General features: G+C 38.7%; 1 protein-coding gene across 2 annotated transcripts in view; it reads right to left on the reverse strand.

Moving 5' to 3' along the window:
- LOC121909886 (polypeptide N-acetylgalactosaminyltransferase 10-like) overlaps nucleotides 1-21,711 on the reverse strand; it is a 104,991-nt gene that overhangs the window by 54,333 nt on the left and 28,947 nt on the right. Inside the window, exons 1-4 of one of the 2 annotated variants that reach the window (XM_042430713.1) lie at nucleotides 10,780-10,951; nucleotides 10,572-10,674; nucleotides 9,094-9,232; nucleotides 3,024-3,190 (exon numbers count right to left, since the gene is read on the reverse strand). In XM_042430713.1, coding sequence (XP_042286647.1) covers nucleotides 3,024-3,190; nucleotides 9,094-9,232; nucleotides 10,572-10,674; nucleotides 10,780-10,827 — 457 coding nt within the window. In that variant the 5' untranslated portion in view covers nucleotides 10,828-10,951. Of the gene's footprint in view, nucleotides 1-3,023; nucleotides 3,191-9,093; nucleotides 9,233-10,571; nucleotides 10,675-10,779; nucleotides 10,952-21,711 lie in introns of those variants that run through there. The other variant, XM_042430712.1, reaches the window with a different exon arrangement.

The raw sequence follows: 21,711 nt of genomic DNA on the forward strand, positions 1-21,711 counted from the left end.
CACATTGACAACGTCAGTTAGGTTGCATAACCCCAGATTCAGAGAGTATAGCCGTAACTGTCGTTATTTCAGTGTGTTTTCAGTTCATCAATAATTTAACTGTAACATTTTGGTGGCCAAAAAGTCTTATTCAGTATTTGGTTGTACTTAAAGACCCTCTAAGGAGTTGGATGTTCAGTTTCATCCAGTAAGTAAATTTTGTTTTAATAGTTTTAAGCCAGACTAGTTCTTTAGAACTTCTGAACAAATTTGTATCTCTTTTTTGTGAAACTGGCAGCAACAAGTGCAGTAAGCAACTTGTCAGAAACAGAACATTTTGAATAACACGCAGCTTGAAAAGTGAAAAAGAAAAAGAGAAGCAAAGCACAGTGGGGCTGCCATCGGACCCACGCCTTGAATCTGACAATCTTTTATGCACAACGAGCCCCAACTGACACGTTAAGAGCTTCTTGCAGCACATATAGTTCTTCTGTTTGTGTTTCTCAGTCAAACTGGATGCATCAAAACATTGCACAACTTTTGCTGTTTACATTTTGGGAAGACTTATGATGATATCATAAGTCGGGGGAAACAACAAACTGAAAAATGAGAAGTCCACACTCCACCCATGACTTCTTGAACCCAGAAATGTTTTCTGCTTTAATAAAGTCAACTACATACAGCAGAGCAAGTACACAGAAAAACAAATATGAATCATCAGGTATCCTTTGAGTCAAACATGGATAGTTGTATTAATTATGCGTGTTCTTACAATGCCACTTTGCAGCGAGGTTATAATTACACAACTTCGAAACTAATCAGCACCTCAGAAAACATAACTGCGCTCTGAAAAAAAAGCATCACAACCAGTTGTTTATCTTCCTCGTGTCGGCTGCGAGGTGCTAAAACAAAACAGCGTCAATTAATGCAGAAGGACATAAAGTATAACTGCTGGCTCGCATGCTGTCATGGAGCAGAGAGATTGTTAATCAACATCGAGGAACGTGCCTGGGATGATATATGAATCACACACACAAACAACTCACACACAGACACTTATAGAAATATACCTCTGAATGTCCAATAAAAACACTCCTTCCTATCCTTTTTCTCTTTGTCTCTCTCTCTTTATATTTCAGTGCATTATTTATTATCTAAGGAAATGGAAACGGGAGCAAGAAATCTTAATGTTGTGTTATTGTTAATATTTTTTGTTATTTTGTACTGTTCAAATATTTGGACAACTGTATTTTGATGCTTTGGCAACACTGTTCTTGAAACTTCCAATGCCAATAAAGCCCACTGAAATGAAATGAAATTGAATAGAAATGATGCCTCACTCCGTGGCTGTGAATCAGGCTTTATGATGAGTATCTTGTTCTCTCCTCCACTCAGATCCAAGCGATAATATTGCACTTGTCCTCCGATTTATCATGTAAGGGTTCAAAGCTGTACATTAACTCCAGAGTTCAAACTGATTAAGCCGCCGGTGTGAGAAAACTAATCTGCACTAGAGGCATGGTTTTTTTTCCCCCCTCTCGCTAACCTTGCTAACAGTAGCAGGGTCACAGAGTGTCCTCATCATCACCATCTGTTGAGAGGTTACTGCAATCTTTCGCTCCGAATATATTAACAGGATTTTTTATGCAGCCTGTGAGGAGGTTTGAGGCTTCAATACTGTTCTGAAGTCTCAGTTTTACAATTAAAAATACAAACCATAAAACCATTAACTGCTTTGAACGTCATCATTAGCAAGAGTTTTGCAATTTTGAAGCAAGCGCCAACACATTGCTGCTAACATCACTCCTTAAAGACACAGTGAAAAAGAACATGTTCCCAGTTCTAGTTCTTTATCATAGCATTCAGTATATACCAGCAGTTAGCATTTTAATACGCTGATGATTAGCATGTAATATCTGACACATTATCACGGTTCGGTAATATGTGCACAGTTAGCATGTTGACTTGCTAATGCTTTGTATGCAAAGCTGAGTGGGCATTAGCATGTAAAGATAATACATTAGTATTCTGACCATAGACTATAAAAATAAAAATATAAAAATAGTGCGTGACGCTGCCAAACTCCCAGCCAATCAAAAATGGGCAAAGAGGCGGGCCGAATGGCTGAAACAAGCCACCTAACGGCTGGCGGACCTGTCACTCGAAGCAGCCATGTCTTTCATTATGCATAACTTTACGGCTTAATAAAATTAGCTATAGAGACCAAAACCGTTTTTTGTACCAGGCTGTAAACATGTTTATTTCTGCAGTAAAGTTGGGCATTTTAACATGGGGGTCTATGGGGAATGACTCGCTTTTGGAGCCACCCTCAAGTGGCCATTCAAGGAACTGCAGTTTTTGGCACTTCCACATTGGCTTCATTTTTCAGCCCCAGAGGCTGCCGCTTGTTTCTGACATGCTAACATTTAGCATGTAATGTTTAGCATCTGAGTTTGCTTTTAGATCTTGCAGCTTTTATTGTAAACCTTTATACTGTAGACTAAATGCATGTACCAGTGGTCAATAACAAACCTCCATAATAATAGAAGTTGGCACCAGTGACAATATCCAGTAATTAAAAACAGCATGGTTTGCCCTGATACACCACAGTTTACAGGCACATGTACATGTACACACCCATACACACACATTGTCTGAGTAGAGCAGGGAGCAATGCTAGCTGCTCTCTGGTCTAATAAATACTGACTCACCAGTGTGTGTGTGTGTGTGTGTGTGTTTATTTCTGCTTATAACATGCAAAATTTAGAGCACGTTGAGATCACATTTGGGCCTCTGCAGAGTCTGGCAAACGCTTTTGTTCCTGAACAACTCATTATTTGTGCAACACAGTCACCAGCACTTGCAGACAATAAGTGTGTGTGAGCAGTTGTGTGTGTTTGTGTGAGTATGAAAAGAAGAGAGAGGCAGAGGGAATTAATAGCCACACAGTCTGCAGCTGTGCTCATGTACCTGTGAGAATGTCTGTGCAAGTACACGGGCGTGGGTGTGTTTTCTAAGCAGTAAAGAGTGTGTGTTCTCTGTACCTTTGTCGCTGAAGTCATCGACCAGGATGATCTCTGCGATGAGCTGTGGAGGAGAGCGGTTGAGTATGCTGTGAACGGTCCTCAGCAGCGACGACCAGCCCTCGTTATGGAACGGGATGATGATGCTGGTGTTTGGCAGCTTCTCTGCATACAGCTTCTGTTTACAGCTACAAACACACACACACACACATATGAAACCAAATGAGAAATATGAAAGGGAAGTGTCTCATCTGTGCTAAAAATAATAACCATATTTTTAGCCACACTAGCAGTGTAGCTACAGACAGGGTCGACCAGGTCGTCCAGTATAAAATATCTCAACAACTATTAAATGCATTCCAATTAAATTTGGTACACACGTTCATGTCACTTAAAGGTTTAATTTAAAGACTGATGGTGAACCCCAGTTCCCAAAATCGCATCAATCCCCTCAGCTATAGGACTGCAACAAAAAAAATCCATCATCAATTAATCTATTAATCATTTGATCTTTTAAATGTTAAAAAAAATGTGAAAAATGGGAATCACAATTTCTTAAAGCTCAAGAGGACAACTTCAAAAATGCTTGTTTTGTCCAAACAGTCGGACACCCAAACATATTCAGTTTATTATCATATTAGACAAAGAAAAGCAGCACATCCTCTGAATTAAGAGGATGAAACAATTTGTCTGATTAACCCTCCTATAATATCGTGGATCAATTTACCCCATTTCAATTTTTGGGTTGTCTGAAATACTGGTTACCATCTTTTTCCCCTGATATTCGTTGACTTTCCCTCATTCGTGGTCATGACCTTTGCTGTAAAATGTGGACACACTGATGTTTTATGGAACATCTGTACCGTACAATGAAGTCTGCAGGTGAATATGACCCAGATGTTTTCATGTAGGTAAATAGTAATGTACAGTGTACTATACTATAGCATATTAACATCATTGAACAGTGTAACTCAGCAAATAGTATATTATAATTATGGTTATATTCTATTTATTTTTTCTAGTTAGTGTATTTAGCTATTGTATATAATTTAGCCCGTAATTGTATTTATTTCTTTTACATACCTCATTGTTTTTGTATTTGAATTGATATCAAGTGGCTGCTGTAACATTTAAATCTCCCTTTGGGATTAATAAAGAACTCTCTCTCTCTCTCTCTCTCTCTCTCTCTCTCTCTCTCTCTCTCTCTCTCTCTCTCTCTACACGTATATATGTGTCTATCTATCTTAAAGAAAATCCAGCAGCTCTGCCCTTTTCTTCATTGTATTGTAATGTTCCCTACCAACTCAACCTGAAAATGTGTTGCTCTTTTAATAAGATGTAATAATGCATACCACCTGCTAGTTTGCCCTTCCATCTCTTTCTCTTCTTTCTGAGATGTCGGGGCTGAATCAGTAGAGACAGTAATTATCTCTGAGTCTCTCAGGCTTGTCTGTCTGCCTGAAACTTCCTCCCCCTCTCTCTCTCTCTGTCTCTCTCTGTCTCTCTATCACGCCATTCATTCAGTAAGTGAGAGTGAACTCTGCTGTCACTTTGACCAACGCACCAGCTTCCCTCCACCACCCAGTGCACCAACCCACATCCTCCGTCTCCCCTGCGTGACGCATCAACCCGAGAGTCTGCTTATCAAGAACTGTCACTGAACAGCAATAGTTGTATAAGACACATGCAATGGTGTCTTATACAAATCCAAATTTGTTATGTTTGGTTACGTTCTATCGTGTTCACTGACCTGTTCATTTCAGCTCCTGAGACTAAAGAGCCGTTGTCTGTTGGAAAAGCTCACTTTCAGCATATTCATTGTTGCATCAGGAACAAAAAGCTGCCAATAAGCAGTGTAAATGAGCCAAAATCAAACATTAATTGATCCATATTTGTTTGCAAAGTTCTACGTTCGATAGCTCAACCTCTAAAATCACCCTGCCGTAACAGCTCGGGCAAAAGTTAGGCTTTATTACCGGATATTTCCCACCTTTGTACTCTTTTGGACTCTCTGAGAAAATGAACAAAACACTGTCACTCAATCTCAGAATCATCCAGACAAAATGCTGCTGGCCAGGAGGCATGAAGATCTAAAGTGTCACATTTTATTCCACTTTGGCTTCACTGCTGGATTACCGCTCCTCCTCGGAGTTCACCACCTTCAACTCTGTTCCCTTGACAGCTTTAAGAGGGTACAAAGAATTTCCTGTCAAGTATTAATTTGATAGAATATGCTGCAATACTGATGGAGGCTGGATAGATGTATGTAGGATAGAAAACGTGTTTGATGGCTGATGCTTCATAAGGTCAAAGAATAAAGGTGTTTTAGAAATATGAAAGGAAATAATTGAAAGAAAGAAACATTTAAAACTACTTCCCACATGAAAGAAAGGGCAGGGTTAGGATAAAGGCTCTTGTCAGGTATAGTGGGAAAGCGCTGAAGGCTGATTTGTGAGGAATCAGCTCAGCAGGTTTGAAGCTGTTTAGCAGACGGTATTTATAGTGTTGCTGGTATGTTTATTTTCAGTGTTTTGTTCTTTAATGAGTCAGAGGAGAGCTGGAAGAAACCCAGCAGTCTGTGCTGCAGCCACAGGTCCATATGGCTCATCATGTCTCTACAGCGTCTGTTTTTTAAAACTTTATTCTGCTAGAAAAGATGGTATAAGGTTGGGTTTATTGTATAAGTCCTCCATGCCACCAATCCATGATAAAAGAGCGATAGTGCCTTTTTGTTTGGTATTTATAACAGTACAGTAGACAGCTTGTCAGGCTCAGCTCTACACTGTAAGACTTGGTACAACTTAACTACTAAACCACTTCACTAAACCAGAATAGTCCCACTAGAGCTGCAACGATTAGTCGATTAATAGATCAGTCGATTAACAGAAAATTAACTGGCAGCTATTTTGATAATAGTATAATTATTTTAGTAACTTTTAAGGCAAAAATCCCAAACATTTGCTACTTCCAGTTTCTCAAATGTGAAGATTTTATGCTTTTCTCTTCTCTTCTCTTTTGATTTTTGACTGTCGGTCATACAAAACAAGACATATGGATATGGCTACATGGGCTAGTGCGAATTAAAACAAGGATTTTTCACTATTGCCTGACATTTCTTATAGATAAAACAATGAGTAAAGAAGATAATCTGCTGATTAATCGATAACGAAAATAATCGAGCCCTAATATCCTCGCTTAGGTCACTTAGGTCTTCCAACCAAAACCTGTTGGCCGTACCACGTGCCAAACTAAAAACCAAAGGCGACTGTGCTTTTGTTGCCCTTTTGGCACCCAGACTTTGGAGCAATCTCCCCACTTCCATCAGATCAGCTGAATCTGTTGACTGTTTCAAAAAAACACCTAAAAACCTACTTTTGGCTTTCTCGTAACATTTTATAAATACAAGTGTGTGCTCTGGGTGATGACTGTATGCTTGCTGTGTTCGTACGTGTGAGATGCCTGTATGTGTTCTTGAATGTGTCTTTGTGTCCCGATGTCACTGTAAAGCACTTTGTAACCTGTGTTAAAAAAGGTGCTATATAAATAAAGTTTCACTTTCTTTCATGCTGCATTGGCAACAATGTTAACACTGCACACAAGATGTCTCATCGTCTAAGAGGCAGATGGTCAGGATATCTGCTCCCTATTTACATTCATAGTCCCCAGATGATGAAACCGTTGGATTTTAATGACATGGCATTTCCTCTATCACCACATATTTGCAAAGTCATTAATATGCCATTCAATCCATCCAACAGTTTCATATTGTGGAGTGCAATGGGGGTCATTGGCAGGGTGTTTCATTTCATCTTGTTTGGAGGCTCTCCCTTTTTCCTTACTGCGACCAGTGTGGTAAAACTTGACTTTCATCGTCCTCTATCCTCTTCCCTCTTCTTCCTGAGGAACCACTCGTTCAAAAAATAATCCCAGCCCCACTGCAGCCAAGAGTAAAAGCTGCTTCAGTGCAACAACAGCACACATCTATCATTAGTTTTTCACACCTTGCCCACAGAAGGGGACATCAATGACACTGATAATTGCTGTCAAGATCACGGTTTATAAGGACATTCATGTTGTGCGAGGTGTAATCGGCTTCTGTTTGTGTCAAGATACATCTCTCGAGTGAATAGACTGGGCAGGTTGATAATTGGAACAATTGTTCCAAACAGCGCTTGTGGTAATGAGTTGGGACAGATCCAATATGGAAAAATAAAGATGTAAACAAAGCCATAAGTAGGTAAAACTGCCCTATTGGTCACTTCTACAGAAAGTACAAATCACAACTTAAGACTGTCTGTTTTACATAGCTTGAGACCAAGTCCTGTCTATGAACAGGTCTACCAATCAAACATTGACACTGTATGGTTGTGTAAGGCCTGTCTGTCATTGTATTATTTATTTTTTTTCCATTGTTCTTGGATTTCAGCTGGTCATACTTTGAAAGCTGAATGTTCTTGATCTCTTGTCTCAGTGAGTCAAATCTCACAGCAGTCAATCCACACCATGTCCATGTCTACAGCTTTAAAGACACTTATTGTGGAAACATTTTGAAATGACCCAACGATACCCTTTAGCCATAGATTCAGCCTTGTAAAGCTACACGGGCACAATCCAAATTCAGAAATCATCATGACTCTCTTAAAATGATGGAAAAACAGCAGAAATGTATCAACTATTTGAATATCTGTCTCTATGTTTCCTTCTCTTACAAACTGATTTCCCAGGTCAGTCCTGCACTCAAGATTGTCACGCTCTCCTCCAATAGTCAATCTCATTTTTGGGGGGGAACAACAACCATCTGCCACAAAGAGAATCTGCAGATTTTCAATCCAACCAAAGACTGTACCAGGTGATTCATTTTTCCTCCGCAGTTGATAGGGTGCCAATCTGTGAAATAGTCTGCTGCAGTCTTTGGCTAGAATGAAAACCTGCAGTTTGTTGGCCCTCTGTGGCCCATTTCTGCCCCTGTTCATTCAAAATGCTCATACACACTCAGAAGATGTCTTTTTTTGTAGAAAAATGGCAGTCTTGCCTGAGGTTACTGCTCACTTTACTAGGACATTTGAAAGGGAAGGTTTTTCATCTGGTCATCATTGCACAGTACATAAAAATGACTGATGTGGCAGATTGAAATGAAAATCACCAACACAGTAACAGTTGGAATTGCGCTGAGAGAAACTCAGTTGTCAACTATCGAGTCCTAAAATATACTCGTCTAAAATCTCGTCTAAGATTGCAGTGCAGTGATCTGCTCGTTCTGTCTTGTCTGAAACAAACCAAACTGCACTAGAGAATCATGGTTGAATACAGGGATGCAACTAACAATTATTTTCCTCATCAATTAATAAGTCAGTTATTTTCTAGATTAATTGATTAGTTGTTTGTTTAATGAGATGTCAAGAAATAATGAACAATGTCAATCACTGTTTCCCAAAGACCAAGATGTAACTTCCAACAGTCCTCAACCTAAAGATATGCAGTTTACTATCACAGAAGACTAAAGACACCAGAAAATATTCACATTTAAGAAGCTGGAATCAGAGAATTTTAGATGTTTTTCTTAGAAAATTAGTAGTCGGATTAATTGACTATTCATTGCGGTTTTTTCAGTAGTTTGGACAATTTTTCAATATTTACAGTTTATCATCAGTTACTATAGTTGTTTCATTAAATCTGTATAGAACTCAGTATCAGTTATGATACGCTTATTTTGTCAGTATGAATTAGTAACTCAAGATTTCTCTCACAGTGATTTCCTAAGTTCTTTTGAATGCAACTGAAAATGACTTTTCCAGTTTAACTCCACATTAACAGTGTAGTAATAGCAATATGTATTTGCAGTTATAACTCTGGAGATACATGCACTCAGAGGAACCCTTAATAAAGCTGAATTTAACCTTATTGGTCCAATTTACAACTCTGTAAACTCTGTAAACATACAAACGTGTTTGAGGCATCACCTTCTGTATCAGATTTTAATCTAAAAGTGGCCACACCTAAATACCTAATCGTTCTACTTCTCCTCACGTCTCATGCTCTCTCTCAACGCCTCTCCCTGCCTTAGACAAACACACACACACACACAACTCACTTTTGATGGCGGATGTCCGGGAGGGAGCGGTTGAGAGAGATCCTGTCGCTGACATAAATGTTGAAGCCGTTCTCCCTGTAGGCCTGGTCGACCCGGTCAGCATCTGTCAGGGGGAATGGCTTCCCCTGTTCACCGTTACCTGCATTAAACACAAACACACAGAGTTCACTATAAAGACCTCAACAATACCTCAGGGTACCAACTTTGCCAAACTTGTATCTCTACAGACACACGTATTGTACAGCAATTATCAAAAATCTACAAAACTTTTTTTTAAAATATTAGCTTGTTTTAATTGCTTGGAGGGAGAAAGTTTCCCACTTTCATTTGGATAAGATTATGAACAAAATCGTTTATTTCTGAAAGCATATTAAAAGCAGTGTGCCTCAAGGTTGTCCTCACACAAACAGTTGGTGAGAAGGTTTTTTTACACTGAGACTGAACACAAATAACAGACTGAACAACACAGAAGTCAAAATCAATGCTAATTAACGGTTTCACAGCTATGTTTGTCAGGGGCCAGACAGGTTTCAAGAACTTCGATGCCAATATAAATGGAAATGGGGCCAATTCCATCATTAAATAAAAGAAAAAACAAGAAACTGACCAGAAGAACAGTGTACAAAAAAACTTTAAAACTTATTTTCAAATATAAATTCTAACAGTGTTTAAGACTAAATATCAAAAGTTGTATAACTAAAATTAGCATAGTATTAGTATACCAGGAAAAAATAACTAGCAAAGCACCTAAAACCAATGTCCAGTTGTGGGTTAGTTAAATCAGAAGTGATGCATAAATAAATAAACAATAATACAAATATTTGTTTACAACCATACTGTGTAAATCAAAGCCTGGGCGTTCAGAGCGAGGACACTGATGATGAAACATGATGAAATAAATATAAACTCTAAACAGCTGAACTGCTACAGACAGTTTTATATTTTTCGCTGGTTAATATCATGCAGATTCATCACAGGAGAACGAGGGACCTGTGGTTACCTGGAGAACAAAAACAACTCTCATCATCAATCGTTCACAGACACCCACGTCTCATTAGGTAGAGATGATCCACTTTCCCTCCTAAAAAAAGGTATCAATTGTAGAAAATAACTTTTCATCTTTTAATGGATCATTTCAGGGATAAACACATTTCAACTAATTTACAGTGTTTGGAAAGACTGTTTGGATTTCCCTGAGCAAAAAATAAAACTGACTTGGTGATTATTGTAGCAAATAAACAGTATTTATGGCAGCGGAACAGCATTGACAGCATAGATTTACACCGCTACTGCAGAGCTGGAGAGCAATACAACCCAGAGAAGGAATGAGACAATAAGTGAGAGTTAAATATTCAGATCTGGTGTTAAATGTAGGAATCTTTCTATATGTGAGTTTTGTATAACTATGAAAAATTTATACATGTTCTAGATTTGGCAGAATATTTATGAGGAGTGAGTATGAGGAGCTTTGGACCAACCAGATCGAGCGGCGTCTCTTTTGATTGCATCGTAGTCGTGCCAGTCTCTCCTCCGCACGCCGTCTCGTCCTACCTGTGCGTCCTTCCCCATCCGGTTTACTCCCTGTAGACAAACACAAGCACATACAAACACAGTCATAAATGCTGTCATACACGCAGACATTTCTTACATTTCTCCTGCATTGAAATCCGGTTGACAGGATCATACCAGTAGTTTCTCATTGCATTTCTGCCAGTCATTGTCCAAAAGCACCATCGGTTTTTAGAGTGATTTCCATGTAACTGTTGGGTTTTAAATAATATAACTGCACTATGGAAGTACATATGAAGATATCTGAAACTTTCTGGAGATCCAGCAGACAATCCATCATTACTTTGTGGTACAAGATACGTTGTGACTTCATGGTAAAGTGCAAAGACACTGTGCTTTTAAGGCATCTGAGCATCTCAATTCATGGGCTACGTTGTGGGAAAATCTAAACAACAAGCAGATATGAACACTGTTATCATATAAATTTGGTCATATCTTGGATTGAGAGGGTTTGTCTTAACATTTAGCAGCTGATTTAAAAATCTCAAATGTCACAGTGTCTATAAATGCAACACATGCCAGAGTTTAAACAGTTCCTGCTTGCTATTGCATTATCACATGACAATAACATAATTGATAAAAATGTCACTAACTGGTAATTGTGATTATCGATGGCAAATTTTCTCTGCTAGTAGATTTTCATAGTTTATAATTAAATCTAAAAATATCTATTTTTCCCATTACCAGTGTTCATTTTTATTCACGCCCAAATTAACATGTTGGTAAATATTATTTATGAATCTCAGAAATCCGTCTGGCAGTGCAGTTAAAATTTCACATTCATTGAAGAGTCTGTCGGAATAGTGTATTTGTGCAATCATGTACTGTAGATTGAAAAACTGACTTTTTCCCCCCACTGGAAATTAGCTTGTGAATATGACATTTTTTTGCAGCTGAATCTCAAGTGTTGGACGTGTTTGAGTTCCCCATCAACCCACAACCTAGGAAACACTGAGAAATGTTAACGTAAAATATGCATCATTTCTTTGTTTAATAAGCTAAAACATGCACAAGCAATGGTGTGCACCTTTGAGAAGTGTTACATAGTTATAAAACAGGGCAGCACACACAAAAGGATTTTTTTTTCTGTCAGTATCAGTGTCAGTCGAGTAGCAGACTCTCACTATCCAACAGCGTTCTGCTGAGAGTTTATCCACAGAAAGTGTACTCTTCTATTTCATGCTTGACGACCCTGTGAGGTGAATATCAATGCTGTGACGCACAACTCAGCGGAGGCCTTATATACACAACCACACACATGCAGACAGATACACTGCAGCTCAGCATACAAAAGGCAGGGGCTGTTTTTTTCTTCCACTTAGTCATTCTACACACTCGGTGACTTTCAGTTACTCGGCATCGTGAATTACAGGATCACAGCACAATGGAGAAATAATTAGCTCGATGGGAGGAGGCAATTAGTGAAACACTTTAAATACAAATGGCACCACTGACTGCATGAAATACCATGAATTATTAATCAGACTGCTGGTTTAGAGGAATATGACACCGAATAACAAACTAATGCACAGTATATACACACAGAACTTTGGTTTGAGGACTATCGTTGCATGTGCGAGTGTGTGCGTGTTCTTGTATTTCAGTCTTTGTGAGGACCGTGTTGCAGAGCGTGACAATGAGGACATTTTCAAATGATTAATTAGGGGTCAAGACCTGGTTTTAGGGTTAAGGTTGGAGTTAAGGTAAGTTTTTTTAGTTAAGGTGTGAGGTACGTAGCATCAGGTTAATACTAACAGTAACACACAAAGAAACATTGTGGGGACTCTCGACCCATCAGCAACAAAATAGTCCCCACAACGTTAAACATTTATTTAAGGGTTAAGACTTTGGTTTAATGGTTAAGATCAGAATTATGAAGTATATAATTTATTTATATAGTTTATTTACTAAAAATAAGACTAACAATATGATGGGTGAAGTTATTACAGGGGGATTTAAAGTTCTGCGTTAAGGGGTTACCAAGTACATTCAGAGACCACGACATGACGACACCAAGGCCAGCTCCTCAAGAATGTAACCACATGTTGAGGCTACAGCAGCATTTTTCCTACAAATTTTTAATGCTGGTGGATACTGTTGATAGAGGAGAACATTAAGGAGGTTGAAGAAAGGCTCAGCTATGTGCTCCTTCTCAGTAATGCACATTAGTAAAGCCATTACCACTGAAAACCTTGTGTTCGCCATGATCACCCGCTTTCTATCAATAAATGAAAGAACAGAAACACAGTTACTATATAGGGAAAATAGTTAAGGCATGATACAGTGTGATTATATACGATAGATCTGTCTAATGTTGTGGTGGTAAAACTGCCGTTAACACCTTGTGTTGTATAAATACAGCTTAAAACGTGGTTTTTCAATGTTAGGGCTGCAAAAATTATACGTGTAGAATTAGGATTTAGAATTAGAACTCATCATGTTAGATTCTGCTTTCCTTTGAATAAAGATATTGAGATTGGATGAATTCAGGTAGTAGAGCAGGTTAATCTTTGCTGTTTTGATCTCTAGGCTTCTATTCATGTCCTAAACCTAAACCTAGGTTTAAAAACCTAACATACAGGTTTCACTAAACAGACGGTATAACCTTTGAATAGTTGACACTGCTAGCTAGCCCTACAGTAAACTCAAAGGGACGCTGCAGCTGGTTGCGTCACTTCTTAGAGTTTTCTCAACTTTATTTTTCACTTTCTTGCCAACAGTTGAAAAGACGCTAAAGATGAAGCTACCACCAGCAGCCGGCTAACTTAGCTTAGCACAATGACTGGAAACAGGGGGAAACAGCCAGCCTGGCTCTGTTGAAAAGTAACAAAATCCACCTACCTGCAGCTCTGAAGCTTTCTAACTAACATGTTATATAATTTGTTTATTTGTTGGAGTATATCTTGGCTCTGAGCAAAGACTTAGACTAATGACTAATGAGCACGGCAAAGAAATAGCCCGGAAAGAGTCTCAATGTTTACTCTAAATTCTCAGACTCTTTCAATAATAGCTTTTATATACACCTCTGCATCTTCTGTCCATGCACAATCAGACTATCTAGGTCACCCTGATACACAAAAAGCCTTGAATGGTGTGTGAACATTTCAGTGTATGTGTGTGTGTGTGAATGATGAATATGTAACCTATTATTCACCACCCTGACTGGCCTCTGCTTTGACTCAGAGATGCTAATATATATTAAAAAAATCCTTTCAGTTCTCTGTCCTCCTTCCCTCTTTTTCATCTTCTTCCCTCTCTCACCCCCTCTACCACTCTTCTTCTCCTATCTGTCGGAGGCAGACGCCCTCAGTGTGTCACACAAGGACCTGACAAGCAGCAAGAGTCCATCTGTGCAAATTTATACTAAAAAAGAAGCAAGATTGTGCCGCCCCATTTCCTCCTGATTAAAATTTCAGTGCACGTCGCCATGATATTCCTCTGGGGCTTTTCTTGCTGCTCAACAAGACCTTGAAAAACAAGACAAGGAGAGAGGAAAACTTCTCAGCTAATGCGTGCACATGTTTAGTTCTGTGGAAGCAGAATGTGGGCGGGCGTTGAAACACAAGAAAGTAATTGAGACAGACAGAAAAAGAGGATGAGTATGAAAAAGACAGAATAATCTTGAGGAACAGATGGGGGATATGATAAACTTAAAGTTGGGTAAGAAGAGTTAAAGACTTCTGCAAAGGAGAGACTCACAACACACACTCCCTTGAAAGCCAGTTAACCATCATTTCTGGAAGCTCTCTGACTTCATCTTCTGGGGCCTTGAATCTAAGTATGTGTCTAATTTAATGGCAGTGCATCCAATATTTGTCTGGACCAAAGTTGTGGACTGACCAAAGGACATTGTCATTGCTAGAGTAATGCCGCTAACATGGCTAAAACCAGTACAACCAATGCTCATGTTATTCTTGGAAAACTAGAAAACAGTCATAAAAATCAATAACTGGACCTTTTGAATTCAAGCTGCTCATGGCAGACATTAAATATGCTTTTCCTCATTTTCAGTCATATATATAATGTTACAATGTCGGATGTTCGTATTAAACGTGGCCAAAGTCTCAAATAATGAGGTAAAGAAGTAATCCCTGTCAGCAAAAAGCACTGGCTTCAGACTGCTCTGAACGCTTGGTTTCCAACAGTTTTTTCTACTTTCAGCCCGAGCTGACATCAGTGGTGGTTATGGCATTTTTCCTTTGTTTTGGGGGTAGTCACGCCGAGCCATGATGAGTCGAGCTGGCACGCTGTGAGTGTTTTTCCATTCCACAGCAGGGGGCAAAGTAAAATAAGTTGTTTACCTGTAGGGGGTGTGCAGGTTGTCTGCAGCTCTTCATCTAACATCATCATCACTATGGCTGTTTCTGCTTGTACTATTCCTCCCTGCAGTATTTCAACAGCTCCAAATATCTTCATATTTCAATGTGTCGACCGGTTTTTAGCGCAGCGAATGAAGCTCTGCTAATTTGGTGAGGAACATGTTTAATTTCCTGTAAATTCTTCACAATAAAAGTCTCCTGTTATTTTGTCATTTAAAAGCTTTTTTGAAACAGTGAAGCAGGAAATGTTGGGTTGTCATCGGCAGTAACTTAACACAACCCTGATACGGCTGTCCCTTGGCAAGCTTTCGGAAAGCTGGCCAATCAGAACAGAGCAGGCTCATTAGGAGGGAGGCCTTAAAGAGACAGGAGCTAAGACTGCCTGTTAAGAGACAGAGGCTTAACTGAGGGGCTGCATAAAGGGCCAATATAAGGAGTTTTTTGAACTGTGAATTAGGGCTGCTCGATTAATAGAATTTTATTTTCAATTACTATTTCAATTATGAAAACAAGATAATCGAGATAAAACAATTATTGTGCCGCATTCCAATTTGCAATAACACTCTCGTTTTGTCTTGAGAACAGAGAATCCCTTTTTTAACATTTAATTTTTGTTTTTCCATTGATTTACATTTAAAGTTCAAGGAAATCCACTCTCAAAAAGTGATTTTTAAAAGTTCCAAAAATGCATGCAGTTTCCAAAGTCAACAACTAATGGTGTTAATTAATCGTGATCTCAATATCGACCACAATAATTGTGATTATGATTTTTGCCATAATCGAGCAGCCCAACCGTGAATCATGCAGAGTTACTCGAGTGGAGTCCCAAAGTAAAAATATGGAGCTGGAAATGAGCATAATAGGTCCCCTTAAACTCTATAAAATGTACCCATGATAACTACAGCTATCCTAAAAAATTCAGTCTTCACATTTGTTCAGTGAAATGTCACACAAGCGACATCACAGTTGATTTATAGGAGCTGATAACTGAATGATTCTTTCAAGTAAATATCATGTGAAAAAAGAAGCACTGCTGATCAGAAAACAGATAAGCACGCAGCCCGGGGGAGGAGACACTTTCTCCGAGAGTGCAAACCTCGATCGACACTACAATCATTACAATTGTTTTTTTAAAAGATGTAACAGTAGAAAATGTTTAAAATGCATCTAGATCCTGATCAGCTTCAACATACACATTATGATAATATTAGCCCTAATTTATATTCTCGTACAACATTCTGCTACACTGTGCTTCAATATCTGTTTTTTCTGTAATTTATTGTAAATGTGTTTCTTTTTTAATCTGAGTTAATTGCACAAGAATTCAAACATGTACGTGCCTTGTGCCTGTGTAAATGGTAATAACATCTTTTGAATCTTAAATACATGTGCCAGATTTATCTAAATGAAAGTGCAATAGTTCATAGGAAATAAAGAAAATATTTACAAATGTCATGCCACATACAGTAATTATACTGTCCCAGCTTGAATCTTTTGTTACCTGTCACAACCCACACATTTCCTTTTAATTGAGTGTGTTTGTACCATACTGAGCATAGAGGCGGACAAGAGAAGTGGTTTAAAAGGTTTCTACTGACATTTTTTTTCCACTAAAAAAAATAATTTCACTGTGTCCGAGAATACAGAAACTTTTATTTATTGATTCATGCAGTGTTGTTTGGTGGAATCTCATGTAACGAAAGAGTACACACAATGTGATGTGTGGGAAATACTGAATGTGAAAAAATAATGTTTACAATAAAAGCTCTGCAGGGTGCCTGTACATTAGTTCAATGGTGCAATTGCAATAATGCAATGTAGTGGATGTAATACAAGAAGCGTTAACACGACAACCCCAGATCCAGACTGCACATTCACAACCAACTCACATAAGCCAGCCCAGATGAGGCATCAAAGCCAAGCTGAAAATAAGGCAGCACCAAACACGCTCATCTGTTTCTCTGCTGTACTACACAGCAGAGTATTGCCTTCCTCTACTCTTCTAATCACCATCATCAGAAAACTGAAGCTCCATGCTGCCACAAACTCATTCTACTCTAGGCGCTTTTCCGCTCTATTAATATTCAAGGCGCGGCACAAACACACTGATAGGACTTTGGAGGGACAACACCACGATCCAACATGCACTCATTAACTGACAGGCCCCAAAACGTCTTATATGTGACATGCAAAAACAGCAACATCTTAAAAGCATACCCCAAATTCTGAAAAAAAGCCTTCAGAGTACTGAAGGTTAGTGCACTGAACCTACTCCTCCACCCACATTGCTTCAAGCTCCTACTGTTAGCCTCACACAGATCATAACTGATAGTGCACTCAGGCAGTCCTTTTCAACTCGTAAAATGTAAAATATTAAGGTTTACTGACCAGGAAGCTGCCCTCAAACAGCCAACGAAGTAGTGAATATTTCGGGTAAAGTCTGCCTAAGATCACAGTCCAAGTTGTCAAATTTCAACTGACACAAAAAGTTCATCATAATGTGTGACTGTAAGAGCTTAAATCTGAACAGCATATCCACACTGCTAACAGGAAATACTGGTGTGTTCATGGCTTCCATTATTTACATCCTGCAGTGGCTTGTCCACTGGTCTGCTCAAAGTAATATGTCTGAATGACATGTCTAAACAACAAGATGATCTGTTATACAAAAATAATGGACTAGGTGGAGACGATTCCATTATTTTCTGTGTCATGATAGCTTGGAGTGTTTTTACTTGTATTAACTTGGGAACAGCATAAACAAGTTATGAACACAATACTGACATATCATCACTTTTTAAGTTGATGTGTTGAGCTTGTTAGCAAACAGTTGCTTATTTCCACTTCAAGAAGTTATGGAGCAACATTATCATTCATTTGGGGTTGTGTTTCTGTCCACCTGAATATAAGTCCAGTATTTACTCTCTTTTAGCTCTTGTTTTTTTTCTCTACCAACTCCTGAGGGAAATATCTGGCTCCACTATGTTCACCAGCTAGTTGCTAACTGTGTCTGTTTGCCGTTTTGGTGCTGAGCAGGTAGCATGAGTGGATTTTTAGAGAGTTTTCTCTGAAAACAGCTGCCTGCTGTAGCTGAAAATGATGCTATGAGAGCACTGCAAGTGAACCAAAGCCGTAAAGTTGCAGCTGGACAGCTAAACAATGAGCTGAAACTCGTTATAAAGTTCTGTAAAGCTGAGGGGACCTGCAGAGTCGCTGCTAATTCTCTGTAGTTTCATCACTATGAGTGACACATAAAATATAGATTAAAGATACTTTCAGTTAGCAGAGTGTTAGCTTAACTGTTTCCAAGTATCAACTGTCACAAGAACTTGCAATTTGAAATAACTTACAGAATAATTTAGAACAGTAGTCAAATTAATTATTGGACTTCTGTGACTATCAGAAAACGTGTCCCAGTACGATGATCCGCCAACATTTCTCAGTCATTGTGACTGGGCTGGAGCAGCATTGCTGAATCACTTGACAAATCAGTCCTGAAATGTGAATAACACCTGAATTAGGACAATATGGAGGACACTGAAACCGCAGTCAGTCAGTGGTCCATCAGTTTTCCTTCTGGTGACCTCGATGGAGGGATTTACAGATTACGACGAGCCTCTCTGAAACGCTGGCTGTCTAACCTCATTTCCATGCTGCTGTGGTCCTCTGTTAATCTGCCCAACAGCAGATTATGTTTGCTATTCAGTCAGATAGGGTGGGATTGGTGCTACTGCTGTGGGTTTAGGCTCTCAGCAGCTGTTGTGGGACATTACGCAGCAAATACAGCACCAACATGCTAGAGAGACATGGACCAAGTTGCTTTCTCTATCAGGCACACTTTCTTTGATTGATTCTTTGAGATAAAGAGTTAAAGGTTGTGTATTGGGCAAACTACATGTTTATTTTATCATTTTTAAAGATCAAGTTATAATTTACTATAATGCATTCAAGAAAGGAAGACAAGCCCATTTCTCAAAGATTATTTCAGAAAAACAAAACAATCCCAAAGTGCTTTTATTCCAAAACTGACAATCTAATAAATCTATCTCCTGCTCTCAGTCCTCATGATAACTCATCAGCTCTTAAATGCAAAGAATTTGCTTCATTTTTCTTCATTTTTTTCTATTAGAGCCAGCATTGTAAATGCAAACATTCAAACTCCCTGGGATCTCCCTGCTCATGGGCCTCCATCTATAATGTCATTCTTTGACATGATGTCAGAAGATGCCATCAGTGAAGTAATTATTAAGATGAAGTCTTCCACTTGTGTTCTAGACCTCATCCCAACCAAGCTGTTTAAATCCTGCCTCCATAGCCTTTCCCAGGTAACAACAGGTAAAATAAACTCCTCTCTTAATTTAGGCATCTTCCCCAGAGCTTTCAAGACTTCAATGGTAAAACCTCTCCACAAGACATCCAAGATTACTCAGAGATAAACAAATAGCGACCCATTTCTAATCTACCTTTCATTGGTAAACTTTTAGAGAAAACTGTTTTTAATGGACTACTTGTTCACCTAACCAATAAAGGCATTTTAGGAAAACTCCAATCTGGTTATTGAGCAAACTGCAGCACAGAAACAGCCCTACTGAAAGTTGTACTTGACCTGAGAATTATTGTGGATGTAAACAACGTGGCTGTCCTTCTTCTCTTAGACCTCAGTGCAGCATTCCATATAATTGACCACAAAATTTTAAATGACAGACTTGAGAAATGGGTGAGTCTCTCTGACTGTCTTTTAGCCTGGTTTCAGTCTTATTTAACTGGTTGACAGTGTTTTTGTAAGCTTGGGTGCTTATGTATCAGAGACTCATGGTATTGAATATGGTATTCCTCAGGGAAGCATTCTCGGCCCAATGTCGTTTTCATTATATATAGTGTGCTCCCATTTGGAAACATTATTAACCATCACCATGTCATTACCATTTTTATGCTGATGATACACAGTTGTACATCTCAATGACCTGCATGCTGTCATTGCCTGTCTCAATTACATGAATGTATGGATGGGTAATAACTTTTTAAAACTAAATGAGGAAAAAACTGTAAAATTCTTTTAATAGGACCCAAAACAGCAAGAGAAAAAACATGCAATCAGTGCTTGGTGGTCTTGCCAAGTCAGACCTTTTTTTAACGCAGAAAGATGCTGAAATGCTCATTCACGCTTTTATTACAGCTGTTTAGACTATTGTAATTCCCTTTTTACTGGATTACCTAAAAAGTGTATAAAAAAACTAGTTCAGAATGCTGTGGCCAGAGTTTTAACTAAAACAAAGAAAATGGATCACATCACCCCCCTGACACTACACTGGCTACCCGTATCTTTCCAAATTTGATTTTTAAGTTATTTTACTTGTTTATAAAGCTTTGCTGCCTCCTACATCAGAGATTTTCCTTCATTTTATGTTCTAGCCAGATCACTTAAGTCCTCCACCGCTCCTCTTTTAAACGTTCCTTATGTTTCTCATAAAAGTACCGCTGAGGCTGTCTTCTGTTTTTATGACCATAAACTGTGGAACACACTGCCTCCGGATATTAGAACGGCAGCTCTCTCTGTGTTTTTAAAAGGAAATTAAAGACCTATCCTTTTTAATCTGGCTTTTAATTTGGAGTAATTTAATATAATTGTTTTTCATATTATTGTTATCCCTGGTGTTTATTTTATTTATTTTCAATGTTTTGTTAGTTCAGTCTTGAAAAATTGTATTCGTTGCTGTCTATTTTTATTTTTTTGGTCTATGTTTTCATTTTGCTATGTGAAGCACTTTGGGCTGCATGTTTGTATGAAGGTGCTGCATAAATAAATAAAGTTGAGTTGAGTTGAGTATTTGGCAGTTCAAAAGGACATACATCTAGCATACCTTAAAATAATTAAGTCAAAGATTTTTATTTAAGTAAAGCAGCAGTAGTTGGTCCGCCAGACAGGGTATGCGGAGCTAACGCAACAGACTCGCTCTTCAACTCACTTGTGTGTGAAGAGGTGTACTGTTTTTTACGGTTACTGACGTCACACAGTTGACACTAGCTGGATCTGTGGGAAGGGAGGTCCAAAAGCACACCTGCAATTATTGCTTATCCCCATAGGTGCCACCGAAGAGAATGAAACGGCGATCTTTGACATTTTTACTTTAATATTTTCCACAAACTCAACTTGTTATCCTTCCTTGGCAATTTTTTCACTATGCATCCTCAGCTGCAGAGCCTGTCTGTCATGTGTGTCAACTAATGTGCTACTGATGTCTTTATTCATTGAAGCCTGGTCATTAAAGTTAGGATTTTTTTTTTTAAATCATTATTTGATCTGTCTGGCTAGAAATATGAACAAAAAACTGTCCTTGGCTTTGCTTAAGATGCATTCAGGCCCTTTGTGCTGACGCTGCAGTGCCATCTAAGGTAGAAATCAGGTGTTAATATTAGCTGGCTCCCACAAAGTTTCCAGAATGGTCTTTCATTTTTAGAGGAATAGTACCCAGGTAATATCGCTGTCACCCATGAATGATCACCTTAAAGGTGCTGGTGAAAGGAGGAAGAAAAATAAGAGCTCTGGAGAGTAATACAAGGCATTTTTTTCTCTTCTTCTCCTTCACAAATTCATTTTCTTGCCTGCTGCCTGACAGCTTCAGCATTTAGGCTTGAATGAAGCCCTGAGGTGTGAAGTTGACAACTGCATCATACATGGCTGTGATTTACTTATCGTATGTATCTATTCTATATCTGTCATCAAGTTGTT

This window comes from Thunnus maccoyii, chromosome 13, assembly GCF_910596095.1.
Source record: "Thunnus maccoyii chromosome 13, fThuMac1.1, whole genome shotgun sequence".
Classification (NCBI taxonomy): Eukaryota; Metazoa; Chordata; class Actinopteri; order Scombriformes; family Scombridae; genus Thunnus; species Thunnus maccoyii.